We start from the raw sequence: 22980 nt of genomic DNA on the forward strand, positions 1-22980 counted from the left end.
TAAGAGACGAAATTAATAGTGCAATTTATGCTCCTTAGACTATGGTTCTTAGACTACTTATTTTTATACCCTAAGAGTTAGGAAGTTATTTCTTCAGTTACCTACTAGATGGGTTAGAAACTTGGCCTGACCAAATTCTTAAGATACATGGATATAATGACAGTCTTCTTGATTGGCAGGTTATAGAGTAATGGATCATTATCGTGACATGGAAATCGCGACTTTGACAATGCGGTCATCTCCGATACCGGACGGACCATCTATATTCCGGCGGGGTGGCTGCATTTGCGACTCATTGTTGGTTCATTCCCTAACTATTTCGACGAGGGGCACCCGAGATTTTTATTTTCCCAAGCATCAACAAGCAAACAAAATGGCTAGCGATTCGACACATACGCAATCACAAGTCTACCTCTCCACAAGAGGTGGTGACTACGGTGTATGAGACTATCGATTCCCACCCCGTGAACAACCCGCTAACCGTAGAAGCTCTCCTTTGAGACCGTTGTCCTAAAGGGATTGGCTGCCGATGGCGGTCTTTTCCTCCCTCATGAAATTCCTGCTGCGACGGAATGGGTGCGTACAATTTCTAAAAAGAAGTTCTGGTAACAACACTAACAAAACTAGCAAAGCTGGAAAGACCTCTCATACCAGGAATTGGCTTTCCAGATCTTTAGCCTTTACATCTCCCGAAGCGAAATCCCCGCCGAAGACCTACAAGGCATCATCAATCGAAGTTACTCGACATTCCGCGCACAAGAAGTCGTCCCCCTCGTCCAATTGAAGGACAATCTACACCTCCTCGAGCTTTTCCACGGACCTAGCTACTCTTTCAAGGATTGCGCTCTGCAGTTCCTCGGTAACCTCTTTGAATACCTCCTCACACGAAAGAACGAGGGCAAGGAGGGCAAGGACCGACACCATTTGACTGTTGTTGGCGCGACCAGTGGTGATGTGAGTCACTAGTGGCCTGATGTGGTACTGTTCTAACAACTTTAGACCGGATCCGCTGCTATCCACGGTCTTCGAGGAAAGAAGGATGTGTCTGTTACCATCCTACACCCCAAGGGCCGCGTCAGTCCTATCCAGGAGCTTCAGATGACTACCTGCACTGACGCCAACGTTCACAACCTTGCTGTTACTGGCACATTTGACGATTGCCAGGTATGTTCAACGCGTTGTCAATAAGACCCCGCTAACCGGATGACAGGATATTGTCAAGGCTCTCTTTGGCGACCCCGAGACCAACGCCGACCTCAAGCTTGGCGCTGTCAACTCCATCAACTTTTCCCGAATCCTCGCTCAGATCGTCTACTACTTCCACTCATACTTCTCCCTTGCTAGAAAGGACCCCAACTTCAAGGTTGGCGACAAGGTTCGCTTTGTTGTGCCTACCGGAAACTTTGGCGACATCCTGGCTGGATACTTTGCCACCCGCATGGGTCTTCCCGTCGACAAGCTTGTTATCGCTACTAATGAGAACGATATTCTTGATCGATTCTGGAAGACTGGAAAGTACGAGAAGCAGCCCGCCAAGGGCCCCGAGGCTGAGGGTGGTCTTGAGGTTGATGGCGTCAAGGCTCACGAGGATGGCGTCAAGGAAACTCTCAGCCCTGCTATGGACATTCTAGTGTCAAGTAACTTTGAGCGTCTTCTCTGGTTCTTGGCCTATGAGTTTGCCGAGACTGTTGGCATGGATGTCGAGTTCAACCGAAAGCAAGCTGGTCAAGAAGTTGCTACTTGGCTCAAGGATCTCAAGAACAAGGGTGGTTTCGGTCCTGTTTACGTCGACGTCCTCAACAGCGCTCGCAAGACCTTTGAGAGCGAACGCGTCAGCGACCCTCAGACTCTCGAGACGATCAAAGATACCTACCAGAAACTTGGATATGTTCTCGACCCTCACTCCTCTGTCGGTATCACCGCTGCTCTCCGATCCGCTGAGCGCGCCGAGACCAACATTCCTCACATCTCTCTGTCCACTGCTCACCCTGCCAAGTTTGCCGGTGCCGTCGAGCTCGCTCTCAAGGATGAGAAGGACTTTAACTTTAACGAAAAGGTTCTTCCCGAGGAGTTTGTTGGACTTGAAAAGTTGCCCAAGCGAGTTTCTGATATCTCAAATGACTGGAAGGCTGTGAGGGAGCAGGTTAAGAAACAGGTTGCGGAGGAACTTGGCGGACAGCAATAAATGTAAGATGAGATGAAAAGGTGTTGATTTCGGGTTCTGCGTATTTAGAGACGGTAAAAATGATTGAAAGATGAATTGGACATACTTATGAGACTGAGCAGAGGCTTTGTGAAATGGAATGATATGTTAATATATAGGTCTCAATAGGCTCTAGGTGATTATCATTTCTATTATGATAATAGGTTGTTCGATCTCGCCAACGGCCTCACAATATAGATTCTGCCTTGAGATGATATAGAAAACTATTCGGAGTGTGGTATCTACCTGTAACAATAGCACGTGGCCTTTGTCCGAGATATGGTTGGTGAGATAAAATGCCAAATAAAAATGACCCCCTGCTTTAAGCTAAACCTAGCAACTTTATAAAAACCATCAACTCCCAGAAACCGCAACTTTGGTTCGATTAATTATACAAGGACTGTCAGAAATCAAGTCTGTCAATATGAGATCTCGTATACCCTTCGCATTATCCTTCCTTGGCTTGAACAGTCTATGTGCCGCAGCCAACACCGAAAGTGATTATCTGGCAACCATAACCCTCGCACCAACTGCCTCAGGAGCCGCGGCATTTAACCTCGAAGAAAAGCGCCCAGAATATTTCTAAGCCTACTATAAGACTTATAGAAACTTTAAGTCTTATAACTTATTATATTAAATTTTATTATATTAAAAGCTATAATATTAATTATAAGCTTTTTTTTTTAAAAAAAATTTTTTTTTTTAATTTTTTAATTTTATAAAATTCTTAATATAATAAATTCTAATTTAATAAACTTTTTATAAAATAATATTATTTTTATTAAATATTTTATAAATTATTAATAATTTATTTTTTTTATTAAAATTTATTTTAAAAATTAAAAAATAATTTTATTTAAAATATTTTATTTTTTAATATATTAAAATTATATTTTTTTTAAATTTTATAAAAAATTTTAAATTTTTTTTTTTTTTATATAATAAAAATTTAAATTTTAATTTATTAATTTAATAATTAATTATATAATTAAAAATATTATAATTAAAAATAATAAAAATAATAATTTAATTATTATTTATATTAATAATATTTTAATTTTATATATTAATAAAAATATTATATTAAAAATAAATAAAATTATTAAATAATTTTATTAAATATTTTTTTAAAAATAAAATTAATTATAAAAATTAAATTTTTATAAATAATTTTTTAATTTAATATATAATTAAAATTAATAAAAACTTTAAAATTTATTATTTTATATAATAATTTTATTAATATTAATATTAATAAAAAAATATTTAATAATTAATTTTTAAAAAAAATAAAAACTTTTATAATAATTATTATAATTTTAATTTTATAAATTATAATATATATTTTTAAATTAAATTTATATTAATATTTAAATTTAAAAATTATATTTTTTTATAAATTAATTTTAAATATATACTTTAAGACTTATACCTTAAAAATTACTTAATAAAAAGTTAAGTCTTATAATAGAGGGGGTGTTGTCACGGGCTGAGTCCGGCGGTACGGGTGGACAGGGAACGCTTCGGGCGTAATAGGTTCTATTGCTACGGATAGGCACTGCAGGCAGGTCAGGCTCTATTAACAAGACGTAGCTCAAGGAGCTACGTTCAGGATCTGACTGGCGGTCTAACTAAGGTTACGGCGATAACGCTATCGCCACGTGATCTGATCCACTTGTGGCTCTAGGGTAGGTTGGTCTGACTTCGAGCTGTGACAGTGCCCCCCTCTTTAGCATCGAGCTCTGCCGAGACGGGCTACTGTGGTCCGGGCTTGTCAGGGTATCTCCTGTGGAAGTTCGCCACGATCTCTGCAGAATTCTCCACGTAGGCAGCAGGGACTTCTGTTGGGTCTGCATATCCGGCCCATTTCACAGTATACTTCAGCCTGGGGCGGCCTCCTCGGCCTCGTCTGTCCCATCGGGAATCCACAATGTCTTCAACCTCCCACTCTTCCACTCCTTCGGCTTCTACTGGCGGTGGCGGGTCTACGTTCTGACCGGGCAGCGGATTGGTGGCAGCTGGCTTTAGCAGGCTCGTGTGAAACACGGGGTGTATCTTCATGCTGGCGGGCAGTTCCAGTCGATAGGCGTACGGGGAGATGACCTTGCCGATCTTCAACGGGCCGATGTTCTTCCAGTCTAGTTTCTTCTGTGGCCTAAGGGTCTTGATATTCCTGGCGTCTAGCCACACTGGAGTCCCCTACTTGGTATCGTCGGGCAGGTCGTCTGTGTCGGTTCGCTTGGGCTTCGTAACGGGCTTGTGCGGCAATGCTTTCTGATCTCAGGTGCTCTAGGATGTCGTTCATCGTCTTTGCGAACTGTTCTGCGTCTCTAGTGGCTGGGGTTCCTCTGACTGTAATCGTGGGTTCAAAGCCCATTCGCGGGTGGAATCCATAGTTTGCAAAGAACGGAGATACGCCGGTGGTTTCGGATTTCAGGGAGTTCGCTGCGAACTCGGCCAGGGGGAGCCATCGGTTCCAGTCGTCCTGTAGGTATGACACGTAGGCTCGCAGGTACTGTTCCAACACAGCGTTCAGGCGTTCAGTCTGTCCGTCGGTCTCAGGGTGGTAAGCGGTGGATAGTAGCGAGCTGATCGACAGTTGTTTGGTGAGCTTCTGCCAGAACTCCGCTACGAACTGGGGTCCCCGGTCCGATACTATAGTCTGTGGGAGCCCATGTAGCTTCCACACTTCCTTCAGGTAGTAATGGGCTGCGTCTTCGGCATCGCAGGTTCCTTTGCATGCGATGATATGTCTCATCTTGGTCAGGCGGCAGGCTATAATCAGGATGGCGTCATTTCCTTCGCTGGGCGGCAGATGTGTGATAAAATCCATTGACACATGTTGCCAGGCTCGTTCGGGGATAGGCAAGGGTTTCAGCACACCTTGCTTCGCTTCTCGGGCTGGGTTGGCTCTTCGACACGTATGGCAGTTCTTAACCCATTGTTCGATGTAGGCCAACATTCCGGGCCAGTAGTAATCCCGGGAAAGCAGGTCATAAGTGCGGGCACGACCTGGGTGTCCTGCTATAGGGTGTTCGTGGCAGGCTTTCAGCAGGGCGGTCTTGAGGGCGTCGTGGCTCGGGATATAGATGCGGTCCCGGTACAACAGTCGTTCCTGGACGATCTTGCACTCTGCAAGCGTAATCTTCGGGTGTCGCGGTGCGTCGGTCCTGAGGGCTTGTAGTATCGACTGCAGGTCTTCATCGGTCTGGTATCCTTCGTTCAGCAAGCGGTCGATCTCTTCTGGTAGCTCTATTGAGAGTGACGGCTCCTCGGGTGTTGGTGCGGGTTGGTTCTGTTGTAGTGGGTGGCGGATGCGGGCTCTCTGGACTCGTAGCGGCGGAAGTTGCCAGTTCTCTTTCTTTAGTACCACCTGGCTTTGGTGCGCTAAGCGCTCATCCCCCCTCTTTAGGGAGGTCTTCTGACCTCCTGGTCAGGGCATCGGGTTTAACTCCCTGTTTCCCAGGTCGATATGTGATCTGGAAATTAAATCGGGACAGGAACTCAGACCAGCGGGCTTGTCGTCGGTTAAGTAACTTCGTCGTCGTGAAGTACTCCAGGTTCTTGTGATCCGTGATCACTTTTATCGGTGAGGGTGCCCCCTCCAGTTCGGGTCTCCATTCTTCGAAGCAGCGAATAATGGCCATGAGTTCCTTATCGTAGATCTCGTAGTTGCATTCCGTGGACGTATGCTTCTTGGAGAAGAAGGCTACCGGGTGCAGCCTTCCGTCATCGTCGTATTGCGACAGCACACCGGCGGATACATAGTCAGAGGCGTCTGTCTCCAGGATTACGTCCTTCGTCCAATCGAAGGGGCGTAAGATCGGTGCTGATGTGAAGGCTCCCTTCAAGTCTCGGAAAGCCTTTTCGCAGGTTTCGTCCCAGACGAACGGTACGTCTTTCTTTGTCAGGTGGTTCAACGGGGCTGTAAGCTTAGAGAAGTCACGGATGAACCTCCTGTAGAAGTTCGCAAATCCTGTGAAAGCTTGTACATCGGTCAGGCAGGTCGGGGTTTGCCAGTTCTTAACAGTTTCGATCTTTGCAGGGTCCATTCGGATGCCGTCTCGTCCCACGATAAGGCCTAGGAACTTGGTTTCCGTAACCATGAATTCGCATTTGGCTGGGTTTGCGAATAACCCGGCAGCTCTTAGTTTTTCAAGCACCATCTTTAATTGCTCGACGTGCTCTTCTCGGGTCCGGCTATAGATCAGGATATCGTCCAGGTAGGCAGTGCAGAATATATCCAGGTATTCCCTCAGCGCGTCATTAATGTACCGCTGGAAGGTCGCGGGGGCTCCTGTTAGGCCGAAGGGCATAACCAGTGACTCATATAATCCGAATCGGGTGCGGAATGCTGTTAGGTACTCCTGGCCTTCCTTGATGCGCAGATTATTGAAGGCCGACACGATGTCGATACGGGAGAAGTATTTCATACCAGACAGGTTATTCAGGGATTCTTTGATCAGGGGCAGCGGGTAGCGGTCTTTAACTGTAATGTTGTTCAGGGCTCGGTAGTCTACGCAGAAACGTAGGCCACCGCCGGGTTCTTGACGAATAGTACCGGGGAGGCTACAGGCGATGAGCTCGGGCGGATAAATCCCTTACGCAGATTCTCGTCCAGCCACTCTCGTAGGGCTGTCAGTTCGTTCCGGGACATTCCATATAAGGGTCCAAACGGCAGTTTTCCTCCTGGGGTTAGCTCGATGTGGTGGTCTCCAGATCGGTGCGGTGGTAGCTTCTCTGCCTCCTTAGGCGAGAAAACGTCTTGGAACTCTCGAAGTTCTTCCGGCAGCACGAATGCCTCTGGCTCAGGCTTAAGCAGGTAGTCCAGTTGCTTCAGGGTGACGGTGAAGAGGCGGTAACGGTCCTTCTGGCTGTATATTCGGGCGGTTCGCAGGGAAACCGGGAGGATATCCTTTCCCTCCAAGGCTGGTGGGATACTCCCTTTCATCTGGCGCATGAACTTCTTCGGGACGGTCTGTAAAGCCTTAATCCTTGTAGGCTTGGTTGGGGTGTTGCAGAATTTCTGGCAGTACGGGCTGTTAAATGTGAACGTGTGGGCCGCGAAGCCCACCTGCGGGTCGTGTTGCTTTAGCCAAGGCATTCCCAGGACAATAGGGTAGCTGGCTAGCTGGGTCACGTAGAAGATCATGCTCTTCTGCTCGTGATCGGCAATGCGGAGTCCGGCGCGGACGTAGTAGGCGACCTTCCCGCTCTCGGCAGGTCGCCCGTCGAACACTTCAATCTCGAAGGTTCTCTTCAGGGGTCTAAACTTCAGGTTCTGGGACTTAGCCCAGCTCTCGTCGATAAACCCTTTTCCTTCCGCTCCGCTATCGGTCATAGCGTAAGACGGAATTGGTTCTCTTCCGGCCACATTGAGGCTGGCAGGCAGTATCATCAGGTTCGAACGTTGGTTGTTCTCGTTCTCAATCGGGATTCCATGAACGGAGGCGGCGGACAGTTTAATCTTCGGTACAGTAGGTGCGGGAGGGAGCCTGGCGCCGACTTAAGACAGGCTCACCCCGTTTTCCTGGCGTCCTCGGGAGTGTCTAGATCGGCGGGAACTGGCGCGGCTGGATGTAGGCGAGTGTGGAGACGGGGGCTGGCTGGTGCGGTTGGGGCTATAAGCGAAGGTGGCTTGACGGAGCCTGGTTGGACGTGTGTCAGGTTCGGGACAGTCGCGGAGGTAGTGGTTGGCTGAACCGCAACGGAAGCACTGGTTGTTCTCCCGTCGTTGGTTAGGGCGGTTATAGCGGCGCTGATTGCTGAGGTCCATAGGTTCTCCGGCTGGTTGGCGGTTTTCGGGGGGGCTTCTCCCTCTACGAGGCGATGGGGACTTCTTTCGGAGTGTCTGGGGGTACTCCTTCAGCGGCATATTCGTCTTTCGTGACGCAGGCTGTGGCTCCGCTGCGAAGCGGCGTCGTCGGTTTTCCAATTCTTGTAGGAAGGTGGCTAGGTCGTGATATTTATAGCTAGGCGGTGGGTTGTGTATAAGCATTCCGCGTAGTTCTCGGGAGACAGCTTGTTCCAACAGGGTAGGGAGGGCCTCTTCTGACATTTCTCCTTCCAGCGCGAGGCGTTGGAACTCGGCGAAGAAGGTGCTGAAATCCTTGTGAGTCTGGCGAAGGCGGAATAATTCGGCGCGGGCATTATTGATCCGGTTCGGGTCTCCAAAAGCGCGTTCTAGTAGATCGATAATATCCTGGTAGTCGGGGAGTTGGCATTCACCAGCTTTAATGTGCGGTAGGACTTGTGCATAGGCGCGTCCCTTAAGACGGCCAGTTACATAGGACATTCGGGCGAGGCGTGTCGGGAATCGGTCGTGGTTAGCTTTTAGTTTTGAGTGTATCTGGGAGACGAAACGGCGTAGGTCGCTCCGTTCGCCCTCAAACTTGTCAGGGTCGGGTAATCGTTCGGTAAGACTGGTTGATTCGGTAGATCGGGAAGAAGGCGGAGGAGTCGTTCCCATAGGAGTCGCTACACGAAGCTCAGCGGGAGCGCTAGTCTCGGGGGTTCACGGATAGTAGGTACGGTAGGTCGGGTGGCATCGAGGGCGCGACGTTCGGCGAGGCGGGCCTCGAAGATGTCGTCGTCCTTCCTCTTTAGGGCCTTCTCGTGTTGTTGCTCAGTGTACTCGAGCTGGGCTCGGGCAAAGTTACGCTCAGTGGTGATTTGTTGCAGGGATTGTTCGAGTCCTTGATGTTTATCCTTCATGTTCTGGGTCTCATTCTCCAGCTGGGATATACGGTTCTGGGCGTTCTCGGCGTAGGTATAAACGTTCCGGAAGTATTCGAACCAATCGTCTAGGTGTTCCGGGGCATGGTCACGGAATGACTCGACGCTGTCCGGCAGGAAGGGCGGGAGCGGGCGGGCAGACATCGCGTTCGGTGTCCAACGGTTAGGAGCTACGTAGTGTCACGGGCTGAGTCCGGCGGTACGGGTGGACAGGGAACGCTTCGGGCGTAATAGGTTCTATTGCTACGGATAGGCACTGCAGGCAGGTCAGGCTCTATTAACAAGACGTAGCTCAAGGAGCTACGTTCAGGATCTGACTGGCGGTCTAACTAAGGTTACGGCGATAACGCTATCGCCACGTGATCTGATCCACTTGTGGCTCTAGGGTAGGTTGGTCTGACTTCGAGCTGTGACAGGTGTTAGGCAGTGTTGGTATAATGAGTCTGATGACTGGGTTGAAAGAGAGGAGGATTGTGTTTGGGATATTTGCAGTCCATCTGCTTATAATGGTATGCTTCAGAGTTGACAAGAGAAAAGGGCAAATGACTGATTTTGTTAGTTTATGCAACTGTTTTGAGGAGGGTTTGCGAGACTGTTACGGCTTCTACCAGTGAAGCCGTTGAGACGGGATCAATGGTGAGTTTGCACCGTGAGCCTTTAAGCCAATCTCCTAACCAACGTAGTCTTCTGGTGTGGAAATCACTTTGACTTCAGCTTTGGCTACCAGACAAGCATCGGCTGAAACTATTGATGCCCCAAAAGCAATAGAGACTTCGACTTTTGATAGCGGTTCTACCACAACTAGCAGTGAGGCGACGGCACCTACAACTGCTGAACCCAATGGTGGTATGATGATATTTTCTTCCGTTAGTTTTTTGCACGTTTTTGCTGTCGGCTTGTTTCACCTTGTCATCGTGGCTTTTTGATAAGTTGGTAAGATAGAAACACAGGCGGTTGATTGTTGTTCAGATTTCAGTGCGGACCTCGTTAGGGACAAGCACAATGTCCGAATAGCAATACAAATTTCAGTTACCATTCGACAATGACAACAAGCTAAAGGCTGTGACACATAAGCACCTACGTTGGCCTTCTCTCGATTCACTCAAGTAGGTTACCTATGTCATGTTTGCAGGAAACTTGAAACTATTTCTCTACCTAAAAACAAAACAATTTAGGCATTTTATGCCAGTTTAGACCTGTGCTTAGACGATTTGTTCCTAAATTCACTAAATAGTGGATCTTCCTCTCCAGGTGCTTAGGCACTATTGCAAACAGCAGATGCCTGATATGATTGCAAGAAATTGAAATTACCATCCATCTCCTACAACCTCTATAAAGATCTCTCCAGCATCCCACACCATTTAATTCAATACATTCTCTCCCAAGTTCTTGTTCCAGCGTCTTCATGACAATCAAATGAAGACACAGTCTCATTATATATATATATATAGCATGGACCAAGCTTAGCACGGAGGTTCCCAGCTCGGGATGAAGACCGCTACTGTGCCACGATAGCCAAACCTTATATATAGAGCCGGCTATCTTCTATACCACTTCATAAATGAAGGACCCAGAGAGTAAGTTAAATGATGGCTTTTGAAGGAGAAGTGAATGCTAACACACGAAGAAACGAATGAGACAATAAACTCCGGACGATCGTTCTCCGCCATCATTCGATATCACAACGTAGACCTCCGTGACACAGCGTTAGAAATGCTTCATTTCTACAAGGTCTTTAAACCCGGAGACCGGCATCCTATCCCCTGCTATAGAAGGCTGGAAAAATCATGCTCGGGCTGATTATACTTAATAAATCTTAGGCTGGGGATTTCGGCATTAGACTGCCAGTTGCGATATATAAGCATTTACGCGCCGAGGCAGTTGCGATATTTAATATTATTACTCTCTAAACTGGTAAAAATTCTTAGTATTAATCTCTAAAGAGCTATATATATTCTATTATTTAATACTTTTTAAAGTATAAATCTTAAAATATATATTAAAAATTAATATAATAAGAAATACTAACGTTATTTTTAAATTTAAATATTAATAAAAATCTTATTTAAAGATATATATTATAATTTATAAAATTAAAATTATAATAATTATTATAAAAATTTTTATTTTTTTTAAAAATTAATTATTAAATATTTTTTATTAATATTAATATTAATATTAATAAAATTATTTAATAATTTTATTTATTTTTAATATAATATTCTTATTAATATTTAAAATTAAAATATTATTAATATAAATAATAATTAAATTATTATTTTTATTATTTTTAATTATAATATTTTTAATTATATAATTAATTATTAAATTAATAAATTAAAATTTAAATCTTTATTATATAAAAAAAAAAACTTTAAAAGTTTTTTATAAAATTTAAAAAAATATAATTTTAATATATTAAAAATAAAATATTTTTAATAAAATTATTTTTTAATTTTTAAAATAATTTTTAATAAAAAAAATAAATTATTAATAATTTATAAAATATTTAATAAAAATAATATTATTAGAAAATTTATTAAATTAAAATTTATTATATTAAGAATTTTATAAAATTAAAAAATTAAAAAAATAATTTTAAAAAAAAAAAGCTTATAATTAATACTATAGCTTTTAATATAATAAAATTTAATATAATAGCTATATATATTTACTTTATTATATATTATAGTATTGCCCTTAGAGATTTTAAACCTTGGGCGTTTAAGTCATACCATATAACAAAAGACGCTATGAGCTATCAAGCCGAAGAAAACACCACTGCTGCATTCATTTGCCCTTCTGGTAGCACTCGTGAAGATAGACGCGTCACAGCTATGGATCGCCTAAGCTCTGATGCTTGACTCTGGACACTTACTACCAACCCTGATCCCGCGGTGCGAAACAAAATCAACCAACTCTAGATCGGAAAGGGTCTTGAAGTCCCCCCGGCCCCATCCCGATGACTTGGAGTCGGACGCTCCTTTCCCGATCTCTACCGTCCCACGCTTCAATACGCTAGCTTAGCTATTGTAACTGAACCTAGGATTTTGGACCTCTGTCTCCGTCAGCTAGACAATGAGGACATCTCAGCACCAGCTAGCTCTGGCAACTCGATTCTTACTGCTGCTATTGCAGCTCTGTTGGGGCTTAGTCGAAACCAAGCCGCTCTAATTGTTATCGCACCCTCAAATACTGCTTGTGACAATATCGAGGAACGAATCTGGGGAGTCCAACAGGATTAAGGCTAAGCGCCTGAGCATGGCCTTAAACTCTGCAATTTTATGTCTATTCGTGGCTTTGCCATTGACAAGAAGCCCATCCACTTCTCTCGTTGTTGTGGAGTGACGAATTCAGTCCCTCACCTTGGGAGGGAGTCCAAGCATTTTTTATGCTGATGTACGGCTCGTGCGCTGGGTCACACAGGTTCTGGCCCTCTTGCTGAATTAGACAATGAGAGCCTTGTGGACTTAGACATCAAACTTCAATCTCTTCTCCTGTCTTAGTCACGGCAACTACGGCAATTGTCGGTTCCGAGCCTTACAGGAGCTACAACTACCAGAAAGCTAAGGTGGCGCTATTCGACGAAGCAACTGGGATGCATCGTGTGGAGTGACCTTTTATTGATACCCTGGTCTAGGTGTTCTAACTAACCTGTAGCTACCGAGGTCTGGGATGCATCAAACAGACGGCCTTATTACATGTGGAAACTCGATAAGACCTTTTGTTCCTATTGGCGATGAAAATCAGTTGGCTCCGACTCTGATAATTACAGACTCAAAACTCCCTGCTGGTAGTGCAGTGAACACATTTGAACAGGACTTCAAGCTTTCCTGGCTTTCCAGGATGCTGCGATTGAAAACACCTGCGTTCCATATTTATAACCCGCATCAGATGGTGAGATGCATATTCGACATCACGACTATCGATAATTCTGGAGAACAACATCGTCCTTCTCCATCTTACTGTTGATATGATCGATGGCACCTGTTTTGTCTCTCAACTCTGGTGACATTCAGTCGCTACTTGTTGTGAGAGCCTGACTTATATAGCAAGACCGTGCGGATTACTGGCGAGGGAGGCGTGAACATGAGTGTCAAGTATGGGATATTTGTTGAGTCTCTCAAGCGGTTTATTCAGAACAACCGCGTTGCTCATGTTCTCGGAAATTCAGCAATCAATCCCGACCCTATCATACCTAGGTTGAAACGTGTTACTGTGTATAGTATATAACTTATGCCAAACTCCTCATTTGATATGCTTTCCTTCTCTCTCCTTTATCCTGTGCACCCCTATTCACTGGTGAAGTTTCTAGTAGAGTTAAAGACGGGATTGTATATACTTGTGCGTAGTAGTGGGTAACAGAAATGTTGACCTACGTTTTAGGGTATATAAACAAAAATGGTAAGACATCTGATCTAAATTGCATAAAGTTAGACTAATGTTTCGTCCCTTATGCTCGAGCAGTTAATCGTTCTAATATCCTAAGTGCAACGCATAGAAATAAACAAGGATTATTAATCCGAAAAGACGAGTCATAAAGTTTAGATTATCTCATGTTCTTTCAAAATTCAAAGACTGTTTTGCAGATTATCAAATTAATCATATCAAGATTGGATAGCTCTAATGACAAATGATAGTTAGAAAGCAGGTCTGTGAAATAGATTGATAGCTCCGAATTTCAAAAGCCTGCTTTTGAGAGCAAAGGTAGACGGCGTCGACCTCCAACTTCGATAGGTCTGGTCTGCCTATTTGCATACTAGAATCGTATCGAAGAGTGGCATGAATAATCTTGATATGAATGAATGAATGAATGGAGGAACTCGTACTTACGTTATAGAACATAAGAAAGGGTATGTATCTAAATTCTCCACAAAGTCCAATGAGACTTTGATTCCTGCGCATCGATCCAAATAGCCGATCTGTTAGCAATCCAAAACGATACTATAACCATATCTCTCTCCTCAATCCAGATAGAGTTCCTCCAGTCTTGGGGGTATACCTAAATCAACTGGCCCGTTGCTAATCCCATCTCATATTTTGTACGACTCAATCAACTCGGACATCTTAGCCCAGCCATTATTGCACGGTAAATAATCTCGTGTTTTGAACCCCCAACGGCCTAAAGCAGCACTCGCAATACTTTTATGACTGGATACCGTCTGGAAACATATTTTTGTTGTTGGTCCTGAACTGCATTCATGGCTCGGGTTTTTATCACTCATCGAGGCCTTGCAGTGTTAGCAGTGGGCCGACTACACCGACGAGAGCAATGATTGCTACAGCTGCAGCGACCCAAGTGCCAATGTTGCTGGCCGGGTCAACCGGGTCAGGGCCATTTTTGTCTGAAGAAGACATTATGGGGCATATACTGATGCATAAGGTGAGATATCTGTCCACAGCTGAAGATTACTTGTGGTATCGCGTGTATTTATGGATCATTGCAAGCTGATCGAATTTTATCTGTGTTTATGAAAATGTGATTAAACACAGAAATCTAAATAAAATATGGCTGAACTAATTCAAAATTGGTGCTTCTTATGGATGACTGTCTTGTGAAATCGTCAAGGCTCCGGGCGATACGTGATACGTGTCAATGCAATGTTAACAAGCCCATTAGTGGTTATGTTAGATGTAGACAGGACTTTTTTATTTCTGTACTAAACAGCTCTGCCTTATCTAATTCTGTGTGTCGGTGCCAGGCCTACTGTGTGGAAGACAACTTCCATAGACACTACATCCGCCCTAGGTGGGAAAGATCCTTCAGGGACCTGCATCCCATCCATACATACTAGGTAGCTTTCTTCGACTTAGTTCTTGGGCCGAGAAATTTCCTCCCAGTCAACGGGGCCCTGAGGGGTACCATCTTTGTTCAAACCGGTGTTGGTTCGAACGCGCTTGTGAGTCGCAGTCTTGGCGAACTCGTCCCAGAGCTCGGGATCATGGGCCCAAATCCTGTAAGAGATCTCTGAGCAATTGTTCTCCTTCCTGACACGATCGGCCATTTCGGGAAGGGATTTGGCATCCTTGCAAATACCCATAACCCCTCCTGTAGCAGTAACGGCTGCCCATTGGGAAGTGCCGACATCAGAGGTGGTGGTGACGTTCGTCATCTCATGACCTTCACGGTCACGAAGCTCCACTCTTTCAGCATCAGGGACAAAAATGTAAGCGCTCTTGGGGCCGGAGGTCGATTCCTTAGACTCGCCTGTGGGGGGCTGAGTCTGCTCTTGCTGATCTCTCACGTTCAGCTTCTCGTCAGAGGCCATGTTGAGTGTTTGATGATCTGTAGAAGAAAGGTTAGATATGAAGGATACTTCAGAGCTGAATTTCAATGCTTACTGATTTGATGAGGGTGGAGAGTTGTGCAGAGAGAATAAACCGGAGTTGAGTGTTTGCGGTGTACTGTAGAAGGAAGGACGGTTAGAGGTGGAGGATACTGCAGAACTGACTTGAAATGCTTACTGATTTAATGAAGAAGAAGAGGCTTTGGAAGAAAAGGAAATTGTGCGAATGTGTAGGCTTAAATAAGTTGCTGGTGGCTAAATTCGCAGCTGCTTGGCACTGGCAGCAGATGTGAGCCCAATTTGAGTGAACGCAACAGGCAGACAGTGATTCACCTGTACTAATTCACATCTTCGAATGAGAATTTAACCCCCATAATAAAAGTGGTTGCAAAGATTTCATGATATCGATATCAGGCTGGACAAGGCAATGGCCGCACAATGTCAAACTCATTATTCTGGGTGGCAAGCAGCCCGAACTACAATAATATAACGATACATGACTCGAAAAGGATGGTTGCACACGTGCATTCACTGACTGCAATCTTGAACTTGAGTTTTACCTCTATTGCTCTGCACGGACTTGACAGCGGTTGGATTATAGGTCCTAGAACAAATTGCGTTTTGTAGACTGTAATGTTCTTTCTTTTAACCAAGACTCACCTTCTGAAGAGAACTACACAGTGATTCTTGTAGCCATGTTGATCCGTAAGATGAATGTAATCGTAACGAGTCTTTCCAATGAGTGGAGCGGCCTTCCAGATGGGACTGCACACGTGCTTCCACCGCACAACCCCCGTCGACGCATCAGATGCCATCCTATGATACGTACCTAATTATACCAGTTCTTACCTATAAGATAGATGAACGAGTTTTAGTCATAAAGTCCCAGGGTAGTCATAGTTTCAAGTGAGCAACAGTGGATCTAGAGACAGAGTTGATGTGGTCGCAGACTTGTTGTATCAATTTCAGCGAGTGTCTTGTACTATTCAATTTCCCATCCAAAAACCACTTATTCATCCATCCAACAAAATAACGGCTTAAGCAACCTCTCGGGTCTGCACATGAGTCTGTTGTTCTTCCTCCTTGGCATCTCCAAAATGGATTTGCTTCTCGACAGCAGCGGTTGCCTTTTCCTTGAGCTCGTCGGCCTCGAAGACTGTATCTGTTAGCTACTGGAGAAATCGGAGAATGGAAATACATACGGAAAGTAAGTTCCTCGAGGGTGCGGCCGCTCGTCTCGGGGTAGAGGAAGTAGATGATGAGGAACTCAAAGACGATCCAACCACAGTAGATGGCCAGGTACTTCCACTTGATAGCCTCGAGAGCAATAGAGTTGACGTTGGTGGAGAAGAAACCGGCAAGCTTTCCAAAGATTTGCTGAATACCAATACCACGAGATCGCATAGCATAGGGCCAAAGTTCGACAAGGTAAGCTGTAAAGTATTAGCGGTTTCAGTGGTTGTTGGCTGGATGACTTACTATATGTCAGAGCGTTGTTTCCGATGTTGTAGGTTGGTGAGTAGGCAAAGTAGAAGAAAAGCGCAGCGATGCCAGCAGCGTTATTCTTCTGGCCTTCGGGAAGCGACTGGATCTGCTGGAGTGAGACGGTGATGGCGATAAAGGCGAGAAGCATCAAAGTTGCGGATAGCATGTACATGTGTCTACGCTTGAATCGGGGAACGATAAGAGCAATGATTGTAGCGTTTAACAAACTCCAACAGGCGAAAGCAAGATTGATGCGGGTCTTTGTGTAGTTGTCCGTAAATCCCATGAGCTCAAAGAGTTTGCCAGAGTAGTAACTCATGAGAGTGTTGCCGGAGAGTTGAGTGAAGAGACCGATGAAGATGGTGACCAGGAATCGACGACGCATACCGGCGGTACGAACAACTGAGAGCCAGGACTCCTTGGAAGCCTCCAACTCAGCCTTGATGGTTTCGCGGATTTGAACGATTTCGGCCTGGACAAGGGGAGAGTTTGCATCACCCTCGGCGTGGTATTTGACGAGAATTGCGGCGGCCTCTTCGGTGCGGTCCTTGGAGATGAGGAAACGGGGAGACTCGGGGAGGAGGCTGGCGTATGTCAGTTTTGAAGCATCTAAAGCCGTGTTTAACTTACAAAACAGTGGCAATCTGAATCAGAGAGGGGCAGATCTGCAGAAGAGAAGGGATTCTCCAGGCCCAGTTTGTCTTGATAGGAGTGGTGGCCATGGCAATAGCAGAAGCAAGAATTTGACCAATAAAGTAAGAAGAGTTGAACAGGGAGGTCAAGGTAGCTCGCTCCTTGGGGTAACCAAGCTCTCCGATGAGGGCAGCTCCAGAGATGATACAGAAGAGAATTCCGGCTCCGAGAATCATACGAGCGACAATGTACATGCCGACTAGAAGATGTTAGTATGTTGAAATTCTTGCAGGCTTGGGTTCTTACCATGCTGGGCAAAACCTTGGATGATGGCACCGACGACCATGATGAGAGAGCCCAACATGATGGACCATCTTCTTCCGTATTTCTGAGCAAACCAGGGAGCAACAGGGACAGCAAAGATGGAGCCAAGCTGATAACAGGAGTTGACAAAGCCGAGCAGACCAGGTTCGATGGCATATTCGTCCTTGTCGTTCACTCGTCCTTCACCAAGATCTAGTAATTATTAGTTGGTAACGGGATAAACGGTATAGAGGAGCGTACACTGATGAAATGTTGTCGAGTATTGAAGGGTGTTGATAAGCTGAGAATCGAAACCAGAAGTCATCTCGACACCCATGCAACAAAAGAACAACCAGACGTACATGATACGAAGATTAGGTTTCTTGTACCATGGTGTCTTGTCCTCGTCGACGAGGCGGGTAACGATGGGATCGGCGGCGGAACCAACGTTGACCATGGTGGCGGTTTGACTGTTGGTGAATGCAATGCAATGAATGCAAAGGGCTGGGCCGCTCTACCGGTAACAGTAAGCAGTCGGACGGTCGGACGGTACTGGAGAGAAACTGGAGACGAGAGATTTGAATGGGGACACTGCAGATCATATTATATAGCTGATGTTGGGGTTATCTCTCCAGGTATCCCCGGTTAGATAAGATGGAGCTATAGCTCATAGCTAATACAGAGCTACTGCTGTTTTACGGTAGGATTTCCGAATTCTCCGCATTCAGCAGTCGTCTGGGGAAAAAACATGGAGTCTCCGCACCCAAAACTTGCTTTGACCGCATGTCCATGTTGCATCGCGATGTGACATTTTGCGATTCTCAGTCAGCAAAAAGCCTGAGGCAGGCCAGGCGATTCGTTCGGGTAACATCCCCGGTCGGTTGACACTCGCCCAAAAACGGATTCTCGCGCCGAAAGTGAGGAGATTCGGGCAAACTCAGCAGCGGTTAAACGGACCGGCTGATGGTGGGTAGTGGAGAGCCTGGGGGGTTTGATTGGATTTAGCTTATGCTTAAAACCGCTGATCATCCCGTCTTTGGTGTGGTTCAAGTTGAGGATATGCCAGATCTAAAACTAGCACCTGACTCTACCGAAATTGCGGGGTTAGTCAAGTTTTGGAGAGGAAAGCGACATGGAAGCCAAGGCGGGCATGGCAGGGACAAATGAAGGTTTTGGTCCGGCTCCTTCTCCTCAAGAGCATTACTCGTAGTATAATTTCTCCATCCATTTGTGCCCAGCATAACATGGAAGTATGACAAGGGTAAAGCTTGGCTGTTTAATGGATTAACAAAGCATTACCAAACTCTATCAATTATACGGTTGGACAACCGGCAATTACCTTAACCAGCCACTCAAATAACTGATTCATGTCAGCGTTTCACTTGTTCACCCACCGATACATGTTTCCACGAAACGTTTCTCGAAGCCAAGAATCCTCATAAGGCGTGGCACGTTCAAGTCGGACTTTTATTTCTTCTTTCAGCGTCAATAGGTTGCATCACTCTCCCAATCCCCTGTCTTCAGCTTGTCAACCGTTCACCTGGTATTGGTATACTTAGCTTAGGTGCATAGTCTACCCGCTCTTCAGGCTAAATAGCCATACAAACACCCGGACAAAGAGACATGTTCAGTTGTCCTTGGCAGTCCCAGTCAATACCCTGGGAGGGTTCACTGTCAACCCTCCTAAGCTTTAAATGGACGTGGGATGAAGCAGCATTAGGATAACCATCAGGCGGGTATACTGTCCAGCGACAAATTTACGGATGAATCCTTCGACTTTTTCTATTTTGATTGGGATACTTTCTTTGTTCGCGTCATGTTTATACACTCATTTTCAACCCTTGGCTCATTGTCCTTTTGATCGGACCGAAAAGGTCATTCCTACACAAAACCACATCCAACAATTGCTGACCCCATGGCACGTCGTATCAAACAAAGGGTCCATTCTACCGAATGTGATGCATCCGGGGTAAGTGGATATCAAAATAAGGAGGCGAATAACATTCCAATTGGTGGTCAAGTCTGGGGATAAAGCTTGGCGGTTGAATAATCTGGGGAAGATTGCAGTGTAGGACCGTCATTATGTGGTCTTTGACTCGGGTGATTTCTCACTAGCAACCATCTTTTTTGTGCTTAGGTATGGAATGTGATGAAGTATGGTTGGCGATAATGATGCAGCTAACCTGCCCAAGTCATAGAGAGTGTTAATTTTTGCCCTCGTAGGTCCAGGGCGTGTGGTCTAGGGGTATGATGTTCGCTTCGCATCTTTGATCTGATTATCAGACGATATGTAATTGCGAAAGGTCGAGGGTTCAATTCCCTCCTCGTCCAAGCTTTTGGACTTTTGCTTGAAAAAGGTTGGGCTTGGCCGACAGCGCAACCCTTTTTGACTCTGCTTCGATACAAATTTGTACGAGGCGTCTTGTTTTAGCAACTCCCCTGCCTTTTATGTGTTCGGTACACGGTTTGTCGGACGCGGCGTACAAGTCACTCATTGATACGACTCCTGGCTCTGGGCTTCAATTTCTCTCTCGCACTGTCTGTTACCGTGCATAAGTGATTCTTGAGTCTATTGTGCCTTTTGTCATTTGGTTCTTAACCAGCTTGTAATATCACAGCCACACCCTTTTCGTTACATACCCCGGATACATCAGGCATTTTTGGTCTGGTTTTGAGTCCCGTACTCTATTTGGCACATGAGCTGAGTTTCTGGTGGTTGAGCATATATTCTAACCATGTCAGATTTGTATTGTTGGTATGGTGTGCATGCTTGATGATCCCATAGAGTGCCAGCTTGTGTGTCATTATTATTTAGAGATGTCCGAGGCGTAAGTCCCGAAGTATACATAAAAAATCAACTCAATATTGTGTGTCATTTACTATAACGCTTTTGATCCCCTAGCAGGGTAGAAAGTTGCCGAGATTTATGACTCAAATGTAGTAACAGACACCCTATGGACCACGGGAAGGAAATCTTGATAGAAGTTGCAACAAGTACATCCGTCTTTGTTCTAGTTGGGCATATAGAGTCACCAACCTAGAATGCTCTCGTTCGTTCTCCCATAACTGTCGCTGCGCAGCTTGCTGCTGTATTTGTGCCTGTTGCCATCTATCTAGCTTGTCTCTGAGTATTCGGACAAGTATTTGGCTCAACTGTTCGCGCTGATACGGGTTGGAAGAGTAATGCCACATCGTGATTAAGTTTAGTATTTGTGCCTCCGACGGAGATGGTAGTGCTCCTTGCGGTGGTCTCGTTTGCCTTGTTAGGTCCGTAGGCAATGGTAACCCTGTAGGTTTTCTTCGTCTCATGTTTGGTTGTTTGTCGAGTAGGAAGTTTGGTACGTGAGGTGTCTGTTCTCTTGTCTAGAGAATTGGTAACATTTTGTTATCTTACTTGGTCTGCGTTAAAGTTTAATGTTCTTTAGAACATTCTAGTATTTATTAAGCTTTATTTCGTCCCGATTTCATATATAACGTGATCAAGGGTTTGTTTGTGTACACTGCATAATGATACTTAGTTTATATGAGAACCTTTTTTGCCCCGTGGCTCTATCTTCAACATAATTGACAGGGGTTTAATGCGCGAGGATTATATTTGTATCTAAGCCACACTTGCCCGATAGCTGACAGGAAACCCTACAGATTTATTCTTTTCTTTTTGACTTTTCTCTCCCAAACACCTTTCTTTGCTCAAGAAATCCCACTAGGTTTCGTATCACGGAAGGAACTATAGGCTGGACCAGGGCAATGAGTATATCAGACTCGGCCAATGGAATTGATATGGGTATCCCTCGAAGTCTAATGCGAAATCGATAGATGCAGCTTCGTAACGAAAAATAGGGCTCTTGGAGCAACCTTAATCTCACACAAATACAAAAGCACTGCTATGCAACCCACTTATCCTTCCTTTAACACAAAGACAAGACCACTTTTGGACCCCTTGAACTTGAACAGAAAAAGACGGCCAATGGAATGAGAAAAGCTTCCGATTCTTGTTCGGATGGTTTATTTTCTCAAGAGTGTCTACTATTGGCTGTCATCCATCAACCTGCATCTTCGCGGCTTAAGAAGTGGAACTCGGACCATGTCTTTTCATCTTATTGGTATATCTGCATTGATCAACAATAAAGTCGTATCATTGATGCATAAATTTGATCAACAATCAAGTGATCTACCAATCGAGGCAAAGTCATCGAGGTTCCTGTGGATCAACATGTAGAGTCCAACATGACATGCATGAAATCGTATATATAGATCCTATCCGCTGTTTCTTTCGTTCTTTCCTACTAATCGCACAATGATACTCCGGCTACATCTCTTTCGCAAAAATCATGGTCTCTGTGAGCATCACTAAAGCACTCTTTCTCCTCGTCACTGGCGCCTGGCATCCACCAGCCTGCTACAATCATCTCAAGGCCGACCTAGCCTCCTTAGGCTATGACTGTGTTATCCCGCAACTGCCCTCTATGGGTAACAATACAAATGGCGTAACATGGGAGGCTGACCGGGATGAGGTTGTCTCAGTAGCAATGCCGTACTTCGAGCAAGGAAGAGAGGTGATCTTGGTGGGCCATTCTTATGGTGGGGTGCCAGCCACCGTTGCGACTGAGGGCCAAGGAGTTGCAGACAGGGCCGAGAAAGGACTTTTGGGAGGATTCAGCAGCGTCATTTTCCTTACTGCTTTTGCTGCGCCTGCCAGAGGCATGGATTTGCTTGGCATGTTCGGCGGCGAGTGGCCAGAATGGCTAGACACAGGCAAACCGTATATCAAGGTAAGATGATCTTGCCCCATTCAACCACTGCTTACTAACTTGTGAGAACCAAATTACTCGCATCAACGAAAAGGGAATCCCGCTTCTATACAATGATGCCACCGAAGGTGAAGCTAAAAGAATCTTTGATTTACTTTTGCCGCACTCTCAAGATGCTTTCGAGACCCCACTCACTTGGTCAGCTTCTGATATCACGATCCCAAAGACATTTTTGATCTGTGAGGATGATATAGCTTTTCGAGCAGAGTTCCAAGAGCAGCTCATAGAATCTATCCCTGGCATGAGAGAAGCGAGGATTGCGGCAGGCCACAGTCCATTCGTGGGGAAGTCAATGCAACTTGCGAGAAAACTCGTAGAAATTGTTGAGGACACAGTTTAGATGCTATAGAATGAAAGCCAATGCAGATAGGTATGAAGTGCAGCAAATGGGACGTCTTTTGTAATCCAGCCAATTTCCTAAGCTCATCGCCTAGTTCCACTCAACTTCTCAGCAAGCCTGTCACATATACCCTTGTCTGAATCTCCGTAACCACCACTCCTGTATGACCTCGTCAGAGTTCTT

General features: G+C 45.0%; 6 protein-coding genes and 1 non-coding gene across 7 annotated transcripts; 4 read left to right on the top strand and 3 right to left on the bottom strand.

The window, feature by feature from the left end:
• Positions 1-373: 373 nt before the first annotated feature.
• On the top strand, positions 374-2185 carry FPOAC1_008670 (uncharacterized protein; the record flags this gene model as incomplete). The annotated part of the gene is made up of 5 exons (XM_044853110.1): positions 374-439; positions 490-576; positions 628-954; positions 1000-1164; positions 1211-2185. The coding sequence occupies 5 exons, from the start codon at positions 374-376 to the stop codon at positions 2183-2185; spliced, it is 1620 nt and encodes a 539-aa protein (XP_044705780.1).
• A 6495-nt stretch (positions 2186-8680) lies between these two features.
• FPOAC1_008671 (uncharacterized protein) lies at positions 8681-9082 on the bottom strand (the record flags this gene model as incomplete). The annotated part of the gene is made up of 1 exon (XM_044853111.1): positions 8681-9082. The coding sequence occupies one exon, from the start codon at positions 9080-9082 to the stop codon at positions 8681-8683; it is 402 nt and encodes a 133-aa protein (XP_044705781.1).
• Positions 9083-9375: 293 nt separating this feature from the next.
• FPOAC1_008672 (uncharacterized protein) lies at positions 9376-12183 on the top strand (the record flags this gene model as incomplete). The annotated part of the gene is made up of 4 exons (XM_044853112.1): positions 9376-9379; positions 9498-9574; positions 9622-9784; positions 12014-12183. 4 exons carry the CDS (start codon positions 9376-9378, stop codon positions 12181-12183), a joined length of 414 nt encoding a protein of 137 aa, XP_044705782.1.
• Positions 12184-14748: 2565 nt separating this feature from the next.
• FPOAC1_008673 (uncharacterized protein) lies at positions 14749-15207 on the bottom strand (the record flags this gene model as incomplete). Its single annotated transcript, XM_044853113.1, has 1 exon — positions 14749-15207. The coding sequence occupies one exon, from the start codon at positions 15205-15207 to the stop codon at positions 14749-14751; it is 459 nt and encodes a 152-aa protein (XP_044705783.1).
• Positions 15208-16262: 1055 nt separating this feature from the next.
• Positions 16263-18103, bottom strand: FPOAC1_008674 (uncharacterized protein; the record flags this gene model as incomplete). Its single annotated transcript, XM_044853114.1, has 6 exons — positions 16263-16381; positions 16428-16658; positions 16705-17294; positions 17341-17602; positions 17650-17859; positions 17908-18103. 6 exons carry the CDS (start codon positions 18101-18103, stop codon positions 16263-16265), a joined length of 1608 nt encoding a protein of 535 aa, XP_044705784.1.
• A 1771-nt stretch (positions 18104-19874) lies between these two features.
• On the top strand, positions 19875-19977 carry FPOAC1_008675. The gene has a single exon. It is a non-coding gene; the product is annotated as a tRNA-Ala (tRNA).
• A 2000-nt stretch (positions 19978-21977) lies between these two features.
• On the top strand, positions 21978-22797 carry FPOAC1_008676 (uncharacterized protein; the record flags this gene model as incomplete). Its single annotated transcript, XM_044853115.1, has 2 exons — positions 21978-22418; positions 22465-22797. The coding sequence occupies 2 exons, from the start codon at positions 21978-21980 to the stop codon at positions 22795-22797; spliced, it is 774 nt and encodes a 257-aa protein (XP_044705785.1).
• Between the last annotated feature and the right edge of the window lie 183 nt (positions 22798-22980).

The sequence above is a fragment of the Fusarium poae genome, chromosome 3, assembly GCF_019609905.1.
Source record: "Fusarium poae strain DAOMC 252244 chromosome 3, whole genome shotgun sequence".
NCBI lineage: Eukaryota > Fungi > Ascomycota > Sordariomycetes > Hypocreales > Nectriaceae > Fusarium > Fusarium poae.